Source organism: Dermochelys coriacea, chromosome 4 (assembly GCF_009764565.3).
Source record: "Dermochelys coriacea isolate rDerCor1 chromosome 4, rDerCor1.pri.v4, whole genome shotgun sequence".
NCBI lineage: Eukaryota > Metazoa > Chordata > Testudines > Dermochelyidae > Dermochelys > Dermochelys coriacea.
Window position 1 is genome coordinate 552,130 of NC_050071.1, and position 16,221 is coordinate 568,350.

At 45.4% G+C, this 16,221-nt stretch overlaps 2 protein-coding genes across 6 annotated transcripts in view; one reads left to right on the plus strand and one right to left on the minus strand.

The window, feature by feature from the left end:
• LOC119854956 (class I histocompatibility antigen, F10 alpha chain-like) overlaps window positions 1-16,221 on the plus strand; it is a 404,018-nt gene that overhangs the window by 134,693 nt on the left and 253,104 nt on the right. The window lies entirely within an intron of this gene.
• The window catches only part of LOC119854953 (butyrophilin subfamily 3 member A3-like), a 38,703-nt gene continuing 25,220 nt past the window's right edge, over window positions 2,739-16,221 (minus strand). For 3 of the 5 annotated variants that reach the window (XM_043514016.1, XM_043514014.1, XM_038400246.2), the window contains 5 exons: window positions 6,342-6,374; window positions 6,212-6,244; window positions 5,394-5,414; window positions 5,273-5,299; window positions 2,861-3,873 (listed from right to left, as the gene is read on the minus strand). In XM_043514016.1, coding sequence (XP_043369951.1) covers window positions 3,371-3,873; window positions 5,273-5,299; window positions 5,394-5,414; window positions 6,212-6,244; window positions 6,342-6,374 — 617 coding nt within the window. In that variant the 3' untranslated portion in view covers window positions 2,861-3,370. Of the gene's footprint in view, window positions 3,874-5,272; window positions 5,300-5,393; window positions 5,415-6,211; window positions 6,245-6,341; window positions 6,375-16,221 lie in introns of all 5 variants that reach the window. The other 2 variants (XM_043514017.1, XM_043514015.1) reach the window with 1 other exon arrangement.

The window sequence follows — 16,221 nt, forward strand, 5'->3', positions numbered from 1 at the left end:
CTCACTTCATCGGATGCATTTGGTGGAAAAAACAGAGGAGAGATTTATATACACACACACAGAGAACATGAAACAATGGGTTTATCATACACACTGTAAAGAGAGTGATCACTTAAGATAAGCCATCACCAGCAGCAGGGGGGGGGAAAAGGAGGAAAACCTTTCATGGTGACAAGCAAGGTAGGCTAATTCCAGCAGTTAACAAGAATATCAGAGGAACAGTGGGGGGTGGGGGGGGAGGGAGAAATACCATGGGGAAATAGTTTTACTTTGTGTAATGACTCATCCATTCCCAGTCTCTATTCAAGCCTAAGTTAATTGTATCCAGTTTGCAAATTAATTCCAATTCAGCAGTCTCTCCTTGGAGTCTGTTTTTGAAGCTTTTTTGTTGAAGGATAGCCACTCCCAGGTCTGTAATCGAGTGACCAGAGCGATTGAAGTGTTCTCCAACTGGTTTTTGAATGTTATAATTCTTGATGTCTGATTTGTGTCCATTCATTCTTTTACGTAGAGACTGTCCAGTTTGGCCAATGTACACGGCAGAGGGGCATTGCTGGCACATGATGCCATATATCACATTGGTAGATGTGCAGGTGAACGAGCCTCTGATAGTGTGGCTGATGTGATTAGGCCCTATGATGGTATCCCCTGAATAGATATGTGGACAGAGTTGGCAACGGGCTTTGTTGCAAGGATAGGTTCCTGGGTTAGTGGTTCTGTTGTGTGGTGTGTGGTTGCTGGTGAGTATTTGCTTCAGATTGGGGGGCTGTCTGTAAGCAAGGACTGGCCTGTCTCCCAAGATCTGTGAGAGTGATGGGTCGTCCTTCAGGATAGGTTGTAGATCCTTGATGATGCGTTGGAGAGGTTTTAGTTGGGGGCTGAAGGTGATGGCTAGTGGTGTTCTGTTGTTTTCTTTGTTGGGCCTGTCCTGTAGTAGGTGAAAGATGGACTACAAGCCGTCAGGAACAGTATCCCCGATACTGTCACGGCTAACCTGGTGGCTGAACTTTGTGACTTTGTCCTGACCCATAACTATTTCACATTTGGTGACAATGTATATCTTCAAATCAGCGGCACTACGATGGGTACCCGCATGGCGCCACAGTATGCCAACATTTTTATGGATGACTTAGAACAACGCTTCCTCAGCTCTCGTCCCCTAATGCCCCTACTCTATTTGCGCTACATTGATGACATCTTCATCATCTGGACCCATGGAAAAGAAGCTCTTGAGGAATTCCACCATGATTTCAACAATTTCCATCCCACCATCAACCTCAGCCTGGACCAGTCCACACAAGAGATCCACTTCCTGGACACTACGGTGCTAATAAGCGATGGTCACATAAACACCACCCTATATCGGAAACCTACTGACCGCTATTCCTACCTACATGCCTCTAGCTTTCATCCAGATCATACCACTCGATCCATTGTCTACAGCCAAGCGCTACGATATAACCGCATTTGCTCCAACCCCTCAGACAGAGACAAACACCTACAAGATCTCTATCATGCATTCCTACAACTACAATACCCACCTGCTGAAGTGAAGAAACAGATTGACAGAGCCAGAAGAGTACCCAGAAGTCACCTACTACAGGACAGGCCCAACAAAGAAAACAACAGAACGCCACTAGCCATCACCTTCAGCCCCCAACTAAAACCTCTCCAACGCATCATCAAGGATCTACAACCTATCCTGAAGGACGACCCATCACTCTCACAGATCTTGGGAGACAGACCAGTCCTTGCTTACAGACAGCCCCCCAATCTGAAGCAAATACTCACCAGCAACCACACACCACACAACAGAACCACTAACCCAGGAACCTATCCTTGCAACAAAGCCCGTTGCCAACTCTGTCCACATATCTATTCAGGGGATACCATCATAGGGCCTAATCACATCAGCCACACTATCAGAGGCTCGTTCACCTGCGCATCTACCATCATGTGCCAGCAATGCCCCTCTGCCATGTACATTGGCCAAACTGGACAGTCTCTACGTAAAGGAATGAATGGACACAAATCAGACGTCAAGAATTATAACATTCAAAAACCAGTTGGAGAACACTTCAATCTCTCTGGTCACTCGATCACAGACCTAAGAGTGGCTATACTTCAACAAAAAAGCTTCAAAAACAGACTCCAAGGAGAGACTGCTGAATTGGAATTAATTTGCAAACTGGATACAATTAACTTAGGCTTGAATAGAGACTGGGAATGGATGAGTCATTACACAAAGCAAAACTATTTCCCCATGGTATTTCTCCCTCCCACCCCACCCCCCACTGTTCCTCTGATATTCTTGTTAACTGCTGGAATTAGCCTACCTTGCTTGTCACCATGAAAGGTTTTCCTCCTTTCCCCCCCTGCTGCTGGTGATGGCTTATTTTAAGTGATCACTCTCCTTACAGTGTGTATGATAAACCCATTGTTTCATGTCTCTGTGTGTGTGTATATAAATCTCTCCTCTGCTTTTTCCACCAAATGCATCCGATGAAGTGAGCTGTAGCTCACGAAAGCTTATGCTCTAATAAATTTGTTAGTCTCTAAGGTGCCACGGGTACTCCTTTTCTTTAAATGTAGCTGGTGTAGGACATACCTGTCATTTTGGATTTAGGTTAAACCTTCCTGGATGTTGTGAACCCCATGATCAACACTCATCCAGAGAACCAGAGCTCCCTCCATTCCTCTGACTCCATTTCTTTCACCAATAATGTCACGGAACATGGTTACTGGTTAGGAATCAGCTTTCTTGGAGCCTTTTATCCAGTTTGGATAATGTGATGTTTTGGGACAGGGTTTGACACATGTTCTTACCCCTTCCACTCATCAATGATGGTCAGTTGATAAATTACAGTACTAAGAATCAGGAAACATTCATTGATTATGTGCAATTACAGGTGTTAATTAGAACTGAACAAAAGTTTTCATTCAAAAAATATCTTGAGGAAATTTGGTCCATTTACAAAAAGAGATTTTTTTGTGAAAATATTTGGATTTTCTTGAGATTTTTTTTTTTTGCATTATTACAAAATTTCCAACTTAAATCTTTTATTTGGGTGGAGGGGTCCTATGATGTATTGTTTATTGGGTTCTGTTCTATTCTATGTAGCTTCTTACACCACACTCATCACCATAATATCAGAATTTCTTCTGCTTTGCCAATTTTGAGCCCTCAGCTTTAGTCAAATGGTAGGATTTTCAAAACTGAAAATATTCATTCTGGAAAAGTCCAAGTTTTGCAAAGAATAAAAAATTAATGGAAAATATTTAAAAATGAAAAATTAGTCTATTTCGGAAAAACAACAGAACAAAAAACGTCTTTGACCAGTGAGAGGTGCTATCCCCACAATGCCATATCTTAAGGATACAGCGTGATTGGGGAGTAGACCCAGAAGAAAGGGTGGAGCTTCCCAGTGAAAGAGGAGGTGAAAATGTAGATTGGGGCCTCTATACCAGGATGATAAAATGACACCACGCCCCGCTCATAGTCCAGATACACTCCAATCTTCCCGGGGCTCCTGGTCAGGGGCAGGAGGGTCTCTGGGGAGGTGCGAGCCCGGTAATGGCTCCCACACTGATCCACAGCCCAGATCCTCTCCTCAGGAGAAAAGCTAATCCAGCCCTTCCTCCTGACAGATTCTCTGGCCACCCCCACAGCCCAGGTCCTACCGCCCCCAACCTCTACCTCCCAGTAGTGTCTCTCTGAGGTGAATCCTTCCGAGCCCAGCACGCAGGTTTCACTGTCAAATCTCTCGGGGTTGTCAGGCACATCCTGCTGCAGGCCCCTCCATTTCACAGATCGCCGATTCTCAGAGACCATGAGGCTGGGATGCGCCGTGTCCGGATCCAGACTCACCATCGCTGTAGAGATGGGACAGAGCATCAGGGACAGAGCCCAGCCCATCTGCATAGGTGCTGACTCCATGGGTGCTACAGGGCTGGAGCACACACGGGGAAAAATTAGTGGGTGCTCTGCACCCACAGGCAGCCAAGCTCCGCTCCCCCACCTCACCTCACCTAACCTCTGCCTCCTCCCCTGAGCACGCTGTGTCCCTGCTTCCCCTAGCTCCCAGTGCCTGCCGCCACAAAACAGCTGTTTCGTGGCGTAACAAGCTCTGGGAGGGAGGGGGAGGAGTGGGAACGTGGCACACTCAGGGGAGGAGGCGGAGCCGGGGAGGGGATTTGGGGAAGGAGTCCAATAAGGGCAGGGAGGGGGCAGAGTTGGGGCGGGGACTTTGGGGAAGTGGTTGGAATGGGGGCGGGGCAGGGTTGGAGTCAGGGCAGGGCCGGGGGCAGAGGAGGGGTCGCGCACCCACTGGCACCAGCAGAAGTTGGTGCCTATGCCCATCGAGGCTGTTTCCCATCCTCCCGCCAGCTCTGTCTTGGCTAGGACACTCTCTGATTTCCCGCCTCTAACTCCCAGGGATCTGCTTCACTGCATTTTACTGCAGCTCTCCTCCCAGGCAATCGGGGCAAATAGTTCCCCTGAAAGAGCTGGAGATGCCTCTAGCTTTCATTGAGCCTGTCTCTAATCTCTACAAAGGCCCCAATAAGGAACAAGCTCAGGTGTTACACACACGGACATCATTTCAACCATTAAAAGAACTCAGTAGTCACCTACCCCAAAATCTGTTCTGTGGGGCCGCTACCACAGCTAAGACAGCAACTGAGTTTCCAATCTACGCCTGAGTGGGAGCCCTCTATTCTAATACCCACAGAGTCGTATCAGACTCAAATTTGGTAGATTTGGTCCAGGTCTGAGGTAGAATTTTTTCTACCAAATTTGAACTGAATTGGCCAAAGGGCTACTGATTGACAACTCCGTAAAAACAGAGATTTCACCAGAGTCCAGAAAGCATTAATACAATTACCCGCAGCTAGTTAAGGTAATTTACACAGTTTCCTAGAACCCTTCTAGTTCATGAAGTTAATTAATAACAACACAACACATGAGACCATATGTGTCCAGTAGAACCCCAACTCTGAACCATAATTACTAACTTCTGCGAGCACCTACCCCCCTGAACTGACACCAGGTAAATTCCCGGCCTTAGGAGCACTCTGAGTTATTGCAGTTACACTGGAGAGCTCGGGACTCCATAGTTAAGTGTGAGCATTTGTTTTATGTAAGTAAACTGGGGACGAATCTGACATTTTCATTCACCATACTGCTCTTTTCCTGTGACTTTGGGCATTTGTGCATTTGCTGGGCAGCAGAGTGGTGCAGGGGGTCTGACATTAAAATACCAGCTTCACTTACCTGCATTTTTGCTGACTTTACTCCAGCCTGAAATCAAACATACCAAGAGGTGAGCACTCCCCGGAGCACGGACTGCCGGCATAGGACACAATGTCATATGGGGTGGGGGAAAGGCACTTACCAAGTTCAGCCAGGGATTTCTCTGCAAACAGAGAGACATGGGTATGCAGTCAGTTCTACAACAGCTCCTGGGTTAGGGAATGTGCCTTTAAAGGCACTTTGCCCTCTCCACTGTGCTCTCTGCTGCCCTCTTTCCGCCCAGGTCTCCTGGCCTGAGCTGCATCCTCATAGAGCTCTTAGTAGCTTTGGGCACTGTCGATTACACCCCCCTTCTTGACATCTGACCCTCGCTGGGCTCTCATGGCCCTGCCCTAGCTGGGCTCACCTGTGGTGTAGTGTCCACATGCCCCATGTGCCAGGCAGCTTGGTGAGGGGCTAGGCCCTGATAACATGGAAGTGAGGGTTTAATGAGCTAACCCTTGGTCCTGGACATTGGATCTCATCTCATGGGCCCAGCAACATTAGCTGGTTCCTTCTCACTGAGTTTGTGCCTCAAGGTGTCAGAGAGTGCTAGGAGACTTTGGGACTGCGCTGAGCCCCTGTTTCCAGGGCATCAGGATCCCACCCCCCACCCCTCCATTCCTTTAAATTCAGTAGCAAAAAGGTACATGGGTCCAGGCAGACCCACCAGTTTTGGATATGGACATTCTCCTGTGTGCAGATTTTAAAGGAGGAGACTAAAATTAGGCTTATGATGGAAACTGAGCAGCAACCTTATCTATGGAGCAGTTACCCCACTCTATGATTAGTCAGAGCTCCCTGTCCGCTTGATTCCCACAGCCTCTCCTAACAGATAGTGCAGAGACAAAAGCCAAAGTCTGTCTGACTAGGTACAGTGAGAGAAAATTGTTCAAGCCTCCAGAGAGCCCAGACATTTACCTCTCTCGTTCTCCAGCTCAGCTCGCAGAATATCTGGAAGAGAAAAGGAAGAAAGAGGTGAGGTTTCATCTTGTTGTATTAACTGGGTTATTCCTACTGTTATTTCAGGGAACTTGTCCCAGGAACTTACCTCTCTCTTTCTCCAGTTCAGAGTGCAGATTTTCTACAGAAAGAAGAGTGAAAGAGGTGAGATTCCGGGGGGCAATGGTCCCCTCTAATACTAGCAAAGAGCTGTCATTTTACAGAAAATCATAGATTCACAGAGTTTAAGGCCAGAAGGGTTGTACTCTGACTTCCTGTACATCACAGACCTTAGACACTCACTCAGTCACCGCTGTACCAGGCCTAAGGTTACAATTTAGTCATGGGTATTTTTAGAGAAAGTTGGGAACAGGTCATGGGCAATAAACAAAATTCACCACCTGTGACCAATTCATGATTTATACTATAAGTACTCCTAAGTAAATCTTAGCGGGGCTGCTGCTGGAGGGGGGGCAGGGCCAGTGGCACCAGCTGCCAGGGGCCACTGAGCAGAAGCTGCTTCAGCCGCCCGAGGGACCACTGCTCAGGCGGTCTCTGGGGCCAGCCCCACCGGCTGCTGGTCAGGTGGTCTCTGGGGCCAGCTAGCCTAGGCCACTCCAGCGGTGGCTGGCAGTCAGTGCAGCTGGCTATGGGGCTGTCTGAACAACTGGCTGACCTCATTTGAAAAAAGACATTGAAAACTTGGAAAGGATGCAGAAAAAAGCCACAAAAATTATTTGAGGGCTGGAAAAAATGCCTGACAGTGAAAGACTGACTTGTAAGAATGGGATTATTCACACATTTAAAGTTTAACAAATTTATTTGAGCATAAGCTTTCGTGAGCTACAGCTCACTTCATCAATTCACTTCAACTCACTTCATCTTTTTTGCGAATACAGACTAACACGGCTGCTACTCTGAAACCACACTTAAAGTTAAGCCTGTATCTAGCTGAATTGGGGCCCTGAGCTCTCTGGGCCTCAGTTCCCTGAGTGTAAAATGGGATAAGAAAGGGTTACTCACCTTGTGCAGTAACTGCAGTTCTTCAAGGTGTGTGTTACTCCATGCTATGTGTATTCACACCCCTGCGCCTCACATCAGAGATTTTAGGCAGCAATTTCTGTTCGGCCCACACATACACTCTCCCCATCTCGTGCTCTGCATTAGGTCAATATAGCGCTGTGCAGACAAACTGCCCCCAGTTCCTTCTCTACCACAGAGCTCATAGGTAAGAGCTCCAAAACAGAGGGGAAGGGGGGCAAGTAGTGGAGCACCCATAGGGACACATCTCAAAGAACCGCAGTTACGGCACCCGGTGAGTAACCCTTCCTCCTTCTTTCAGTGGTGTCTTGGCGACTCTGCAGCAGTACCCGTAATGGAGGGGTGGGGTTTCAGAGTCGAGTCTAGTACTGAGCATCAGACATTGGAATAAAATATAGCAGAGGATGCAAGGGTGCCGGAACTGGGGGGATCAAGGGGTCAGGCCCTCCCCCCCACTTTTTGCCAGCTGTAAAGGCAAGTGACAGTGCGGGGAGAGGAGTAAGCAGCAGGCGGGGTCTTGGGGGGAAGAGGGTGTGATGCTGGGGTTTTGGGGGAAGGGTTGGTGCAAGGTCAGGGGCTTGGGGAGAAGAGGTAGTGTGAGGACAGGGCTTTGGGGGCAATGGGTGGCGTGAGCACAGGAAGAAAGGGCAGGGGCGGGGCCTCAGGTGGGGCATGGCACGTGGGGTGCAGTCACAGTTCAGGTGCCTGTGGGCCCATTACACACTTTTAAAGTGCTTCTGCTGAGTTGGGGGTGACTGCATGATGTTCAGCAAATGTGTGAGCAGATGTCCACGTTTCTGCTCTGCACATGTGTGTGATTGGAACATTCTTGAGTAAGGCTGTGTAAGTGGAGAGAGTTCTCCTGGAGTGAGTTTGAACCATATAGGAAGGTTGAATGCCATAAGTGTGATAGCAATGGATAATGCAGTCAGATATCCATCTAGACAGTCTTTGTTTAGAGATTGAGGATCCCTTAGATCTGTCTGCAATGGAGAGAAGTAGTCTGCGAGATTTCCTGAAGGGCTTAATCCTCACCAAATAAAAGGACTCTCCTGACATTGAGAGTATGTAGTGTCACCTCCCTTTTGTCCTAGTGTGGTTTTGGAAAGAAAGTGCGGAGATGGATAAACTGGTTTATGCGGAAGTGTGAAGATATTTTCAGTAGGAATGTGGGGTACAGTCATAATGTAACCTTATCTTCGAAAACAATTGTAAACAGGGGGTATACCAATAGAACCCCTATCTCTCCCACTCGCCATGCAGACATAATGACCACTAGGATTGTAGTTTTCATAGAGAGGTGTAGAAGAGAGCAGGAGGCCATGGGTTCGAAGGGAAGTCTTGTAAGAAACTGAAGGACGTGGTTGAGGTCCCATGACAGTGTAGAACATCTGATTGCGAAGACTGCAAAGAGCTACAAAAGGATCTCACAAAACTGGGTGACTGGGCAACAAAATGGCAGATTAAATTTAATGTTGATAAATGCAAAGTAATGCACATTGGAAAACATAATCCTAACTATACATGTACAATGATGGGGTCTAAATTAGCTGTTGCCACTCAAGAAAGAGATCTTGGAGTCATTGTGGATAGTTTTCTGAAATCATCCAGCAGCAATCAAAAAACCAAAAAGAATGCTGGGAATCATCAAGAAGGGGATAGATAATCAGACAGAAAATATCATAATGCCTCTATATAAATCCCTAGTACACCCACACCTTGAATACTGTGTGCAGATGTGGTTGCCCCATCTCAAAAAAAGATATCTTGGAATTGGAAAAGGTTCAGAAAAGGGCAACAAAAATGGTTAGGGGTACGGAACTGCTTCCGTATGAGGAGAGATTAATAAGACTGGGACTTTTCATCTTGGAAATGAGGTGACTAAGGGGGAATATGATAGAGGTCTATAAAATCATGAGTGGTATAGAGAAAGTAAATAAGGAAGTGTTATTTACTCCTTCTCATAATACAAGAACAAGGAGCCACCAAATGAAATTAATAGGTAGCAGGTTTAAAACAAACACAAGAAAGTATTTTTTCACGCAACGCACTGTCAACCTCTGAAACTCCTTACCAGAGGGTGTTGTGAAGGCCAAGACTATAACGGGGTTCAAAAGGGAGCTAGATAGATTCATAGCGGCTAGATCCATCAACAGATTCATAGATACTAAGGTCAGAAGGGACCATTCTGATCATCTAGTCCGACCTCCTGCACAGCACAGGCCACAGAATCTCACCCACCCACTCCTACGAAAAACCTCACCTATGTCTGAGCTATTGAAGTCCTCAAATCATGGTTTAAAGACTTCAAGGAGCAGAGAAGCCTCCCTCAAGTCACCCATGCCCCATGCTACAGAGGAAGGCGAAAAACCTCCAGGGCCTCTCCAATCTGCCCTGGAGGAAATTTCCTTCCTGACCCCAACTATGGCGATCAGCTAAACCCTGAACATATGGGCAAGATTCACCAGTCAGATACTACAGAAAATTCTTTCCTGGGTAACTCAGATCCCATTCATCTAATATCCCATCTCAGGGGATTAGTTCTATTTACCCTGAATATTTAAAGATCAATTACTTACCAAAATCCCATTATCCCATCATACCATCTCCTCCATAAACTTATCAAGTAGAATCTTAAAACCAGATAGATCTTTTGCCCCCACTGCTTCCCTTGGAAGGTTATTCCAAAACTTCACTCCTCTGATGGTTAAAAACCTTCGTCTGATTTCAAGTCTAAACTTCCTGGTGGCCAGTTTATACCCATTTGTTCTTGTGACCACATTGGTGCTGAGCTCAAATAATTCCTCTCCCTCTCCTATATTTATCCCTCTGATATATTTATAGAGAGCAATCATATCTCCCCTCAACCTTCTTTTAGTTAGGCTAAACAAGCCAAGCTCCTTAAGTCTCCTTTCATAAGACAAGTTTTCCATTCCTCGGATCATCCTAGTAGACCTTCTCTGTACCTGCTCCAGTTTGAATTCATCCTTTTTAAACATGGGAGACCAGAACTGCACACAGTATTCCAAGTGAGGTCTCACCAGTGCCTTGTATAATGGTACTAAAACTTCCTTATCCCTACTGGAAATACCTCTCCTGATGCATCCCAAAACCGCATTAGCTTTTTTCACAGCCATATCACATTGGCAGCTCATAGTCATCCTATGATCAACCAATACTCCAAGGTCCTTCTCCTCTTGTGTTACTTCTAATTGATGCGTCCCCAATTTATAACTAAAATTCTTGTTATTAATCCCTAAATGCATAACCTTATACTTCTCACTATTAAATTTCATCCTATTACTATTACTCCAGTTTACAAGGTCATCCAGATCCTTCTGTATAATATCCCGATCCTTCTCTGAATTGGCAATACCTCCCAGCTTTGTATCATCTGCAAACTTTATTAACATACTCCCACTTTTTGTGCCAAGGTCAGTAATAAAAAGATTAAATAAGATTGGTCCCAAAACTGATCCCTGAGGAATTCCACTGTTAACCTCCCTCCAACCTGACAGTTCGCCTTTCAGTAGGACCCGTTGCAGTCTCCCCTTTAACCAATTCCTTATCCAACTTTTGATGTTCATATTGATCCCCATCTTCTCCAATTTAACTAATAATGCACCATGTGGCACGGTATCAAATGCCTTACTGAAATCTAGGTAAATTAGATCCACTGCATTTCCTTTATCTAAAAAATCTGTTACTTTTTCAAAAAAGGAGATTAGGTTGGTTTGGCACGATCTACCTTTTGTAAAACCATGTTGTATTTTGTCCCATTTACCATTGACTTCAATGTCCTTAACTAATTTCTCTTTCAAAATTTTTTCCAGGACCTTGCATACTAAAGATGTCAAACTAACTGGCCTGTAGTTAGCTGGATCACTTTTTTTTCCTTTCTTAAAAATAGGAACTATATTAGCAATTCTCCAATCATTCGGTACTATTCCTGAGTTTACAGATTCATTAAAAATTCTTGCTAATGGGCTTGCAATTTCAGGTGCCAATTCCATTAATATTCTTGAATGAAGATTATCTGGGCCCCTCGATTTAGTCCCATTAAGCTGTTTTAGTTTCGCTTCTACCTCAGATATGGTAATATCTACCTCCATATCCTCATTCCCATTTGTCATGCTACCATTATCCCTAAGATCCTCTTTAGCCTTATTAAAGACTGAGGCAAAGTATTTGTTTAGATATTGGGCCATGCCTAGATTATCCTTAACCTCCACTCCATCCTCAATGTTAAGCGGCCCCACTTCTTCTTTCTTAGTTTTCTTCTTATTTATATGGCTATAGAACCTTTTACTATTGGTTTTAATTCCCTTTGCAAGGTCCAACTCTACTCAACTTTTAGCCTGTCTCACTTTATCCCTACATGTTCTGACCTCAATAAGGTAGCTTTCCTTGCTGATCCCTCCCATCTTCCACTCCCTGTATGCTTTCTGCTTCTTCTTAATCACCTCTCTAAGATGCTTGCTCATCCAGCTTGGTCTACAACTCCTGCCTATGAATTTTTTCCCCTTTCTTGGGATACAGGCTTCCGATAGCTTCTGCAGCTTTGATTTAAAGTAATCCCAGGCCTCCTCTACCTTTAGATCCATAAGTTCTTCAGGCCAATCCACTTCCCTAACTAATTTCCTTAATTTTTGAAAGTCAGCCCTTTTGAAATCAAAAACTCTAGTTGCAGATTTATTTTTGTTAATCCTTCCATTTAGTTTGAACTGAATTAGCTCATGATCACTTGAGCCAAGATTGTCCCCTACAACCATTTCTTCTATGAGGTCCTCGCTACTCACCAAAATTAAATCTAAAATGGCATCCCCTCTTGTCGGTTCAGCAACTACTTGATGAAGGAATCCATCAGCTATCGCATCTAGGAAATTCTGTCTTTCCTAAACAGCACATACCCTTCAATACCTGTATTCCAGTCATCAATAGCTATTAGCCAGGATGGGCAGGAATGGTGTCCCTAGCCTCTGTTTGCTAGAAGCTGGGATTGGATGACAGGGCATGGATCACTTGAGGATAACCTGTCTGTTCATTCCCTTTGGGGCACCTGCCATTGGCCACTGTCAGAGGACAGGATACTGGGCTTGATGGACCTTTGGTCTGACCCAGTACGACCGTTCTTATGCTCTTATGTTCACACCAACATCTCAGCAGTTCACCACTTGGGCACACAGAACACTCCTGCAGACACTCTCAGCAGGAGCTTTTCCCAGGATCACAAATGAGAAATAGACGTTTCCATTTTTCACAGCATATTTCTACATTGGGGAGTCCCAGAGATAGACTTATTCACCACAGCCAGAAAGAAGAAGTGCTCCCAGTTCTGCTCCGGAGCTGCACTCTGGGTGCAGACAATGAAAGTGGTCTTGTCCCAGAGTGAATACTAGAAACCTTCTGTGGATCGCGATATGGAAGTAAGCATCTTGTAGGTCAGGGGTCGAGAACCAGTCCCCATGGTCCAGAGATGAGATTATTGCTGCCAAAGTAACCTTCTTGAAGCGTTGTATCTTTACAAATCGTTGAATGATCTTAGATCCAGAATGTGTCTCCAATCACCATTCTTTTTCAGTATCTGGAAGTACTTGGAGTTGAAGCCCTTCCCTCTGTGTTGAGTAGGAACTGATTCTACAGCACCTAGGTTCAGAAGATAGCTTGTTTCCTGATGTAAAAGCTGCTCATAAGAAGGGTTCCTGAGGAGGGTCGGAGGTGGGGAAGCGGTAGGCAGGAGTGAGGGAGGTAAAATGGATTGAATATCTTGTGGAGATAATCTCCAAAACCCACTTGGTCCCAGTTTTCATGAAAAAGAGTAAGGCAGTTGCCAAAGTAGTGGTGATGTTTGTGTTTTTGTAGCAAATTAAAATGGGGGCGGTAACTCGGGGCATCAAACAACACATCAAAAATTGTGCATAGATGTAGATGGCTGTGATGTTGATGACTGTGGGGCAGTTGATCTTCGCTTTTGTATTCATTGTGTTTTCTGTTGGGGTTCATAATGCCTGTGGGGAGGAGAAAATTGATCAGGCCAGGATCTCTGTGTCATCTGTGATTTATTATATCTTCCTTTTTGTGCAGGTGCATAAATTCCCAGTGAATGCAAAGTGGCTCTAGAGTCTTTTAGTATGTGGAGGGATTCATCCATTTTCTCTTCAAATAGTTTGGATCCTTCAAATGGAAGGTCCTCCACAGTAGACTGGACTTTCCTTGGAAAGCCAGAAAGGTGAAGCCAGGAAGCTCCGCATGCCCACTGCTGTTGAGATGAAGCAGGCAGCTGTGTCAGCGGTGTTTAGAGAGGGGCCTGCAACAATGTCCTTGCAAGAAGCGGACCCTCAGTAGTGATCACCTGAAACTAATGGGAGATGGTCAATGAAGGCGTTTAATGTAGAATAATTGATATGGTTGTATTTTGCCATAAGAGCTTGGTAATTAGCAATCTTAAATTGCAGGGTCACCTAAGAATATGATTTTCAAGTTGTTTTAAGTTCTGTCATAGGGTGTAGATTTAGCATGGTGCTGTTTGCCACGTTCATTTACAGCATCGATTACAAGGGAGTTTGGGAATGGGTGGGAAAATAAAAAATCTGAGTCTTCAGAGGGAACATAATATTTGTATCCGCTCTCTTGCATGTGGGATCTACTGTGCCACCTAGTCTTTGCTGGGTCCAGCAATACCCTGTTAATAGTGAGTGCAATACAGGAGGATGATGAAGTGTGTAGGATGTCGAGCAGCTTGTGTTGCAACACCTTGACTTCTTCCAGTGGAATTTGTAGAGAATCCACTTCCTCTCTTGATGAAGTCTTCAAATGGTTTGAAGTCATTTGCCAAAGTTGGTGGTGGAGGCATAATAGCTTCATCCGGAGAGGATGAAGAGATGTTAGTCACTGGAGTAATCCCTTTGTCTAATCTCACTGCCTGTTCTTCTCCTGTGGATCAGGAGATCTAGACAGAGAAGCAGTAGGAGATTGCCTTCTCCTATCCTGATGAGCAACAGTAGTGGCCCTCAAGAATTGGAGTCTATAGGCCAGTAGGGCCACTGAGGTGGTGCAAAGGGCATTCATGGGTGCACCCAAGGATGTTCATACCAACTGTGTGGTCATGTCTCTCATAGTGGTAAGCTGGTTCTGCAGAGGTTTCTGGGTGATTCGCTCCCTGGTAGTGGGACAGAGAGCCTTCCAAGGAGACTGAGGAGAATTTGTCATCCTCCTCCTCATCGTCACTTGGAAGAGGTGGAGCTGTCATGGATTCTGTGGGAGACTCCATTGATACTGCATATATGTCTGGGCACTGAGATGTGGTCAGTACCAAGAATGTGTCAGTGCTGAACCGGGACGACTCAGGCATCTCTGAAACCAGCAAGTCTTTAGGAAAATGAAATTCCTGTGATACCAAAATAGCAGGTGGCATCACTGAGGTAAGCTCAGTGGCTCATGTAAAAGGAGCTGACAGTAGCGGGAGTCTTTTGCACTCTGATAAATGGCCAGTAGTGTTGTTCTGGTCTTCTGAAGAGCCGAAGTACTTGGTATTGAGGCCCTAAAGCACTCTATCGGAGATGAGCTAGAGGAGCTGGTTCTCTCTCTACCATCCCTTTCCCCCAAGTGGCACCAAACTCCATAGCCTGTGCTCTTTGGGTTTTTAGGCTTACTGGTGGTACCAGTAGCTGAGAAGCCAGTCGTCTCATGGGTATCCAGTTGTAGATCAGTCAGTACCAAGGTGGTTGATCTTGTTAGGAATCATTTCTTTGTGGTAAATTCTCTACCCAATGACTTGTAGCCTGCTTTTTTGTGGCTTTTTGAGAGGAATCCAAACATTTCCTCTTCCAAGCTGCCACAGAGTGTTGAGCCGAGGAAGTAGATGGAATCGGCCATTTTGGAGACTGTTGTACAGGGGTGGGGGGGAGGGTTGTCCCAGCGCCAGGGTCAGAGGCCAATCCCAGTGAACTTTCCATTATTAGTAGTCATAGTTTTAGTTAAAGGTTATTCCTAGCTTTTAATTTCAGGCAGAAAGTACACTCTTAAGGCACGTGTGACTCTCTAAGACAGCAAATGCAATGGGAATGTACATCACTGACTGGAATTGGTTCACGGCAGGAGAAACAACACTTAAACCTGGAAGAGCCAGGCATACCCTGTCCAGGTTTCACTTCCCCAGAGGGAGGAGGCAAGAAAGAACTAAGGACAGGGAGTTCGCTAGTCTTATAACAAAATAAAGAGGGGGGATTACTTTATTGTTCTTTTTTTTTTTGAAAATAAAAAAAAGGAAACGGAAGGGGAGTATGAACACTAACTGACTGAAATGCAATGAATGAACACTAATAACTCAAAACAGAAAGTCAAATATAGATGAGGTATTCTCAAATAGGAGGCTGCTGAGGTTCTGTCTCAGGTCAAGGCGGTTGAGAGGGAGCTGAGGGCAGTTTGCCTGTGCAATGCTCTATAGCCCTAATGCAGGGCATAAGACAGGGACAGCATCTGTGGGGGCTGAATAGACACTGCTACCTAAAATCTCCGATCTGTGGCATGGGGGGCACAAATACACCTTCAGTGAAGTACCCACAGGACACTACTCGAAGAAGAATGATACTTCCTTCCTCCCACCCTTTGTCTTATCGATTTAGCTCTTCAGGCCTTGTGTCATGTGTCTGTGCACGGTCTAGCACAACGGGGCCTCCAGTTCTATTGTAACATCACCAATAATAATAATAATAATGATGTAATTCTGCTCAACTCACGAAAGGGCAAACCGGAGAGATTAGAAAATACGGAGAGGTGCAGAGACCTTTCTTCCTGCTGACAGTAAATCAGAGTCAAGAACATGTTGAACTAGATTTGATTCTGTGCAACTAGATGTATAACCCACTGGCGATGTTAGTTAAAAGTCCCCCTGTGAGTCAATTCACAGAGAATACAAGATGTTACAGCCCCTAGCAGTGGTGAACTGC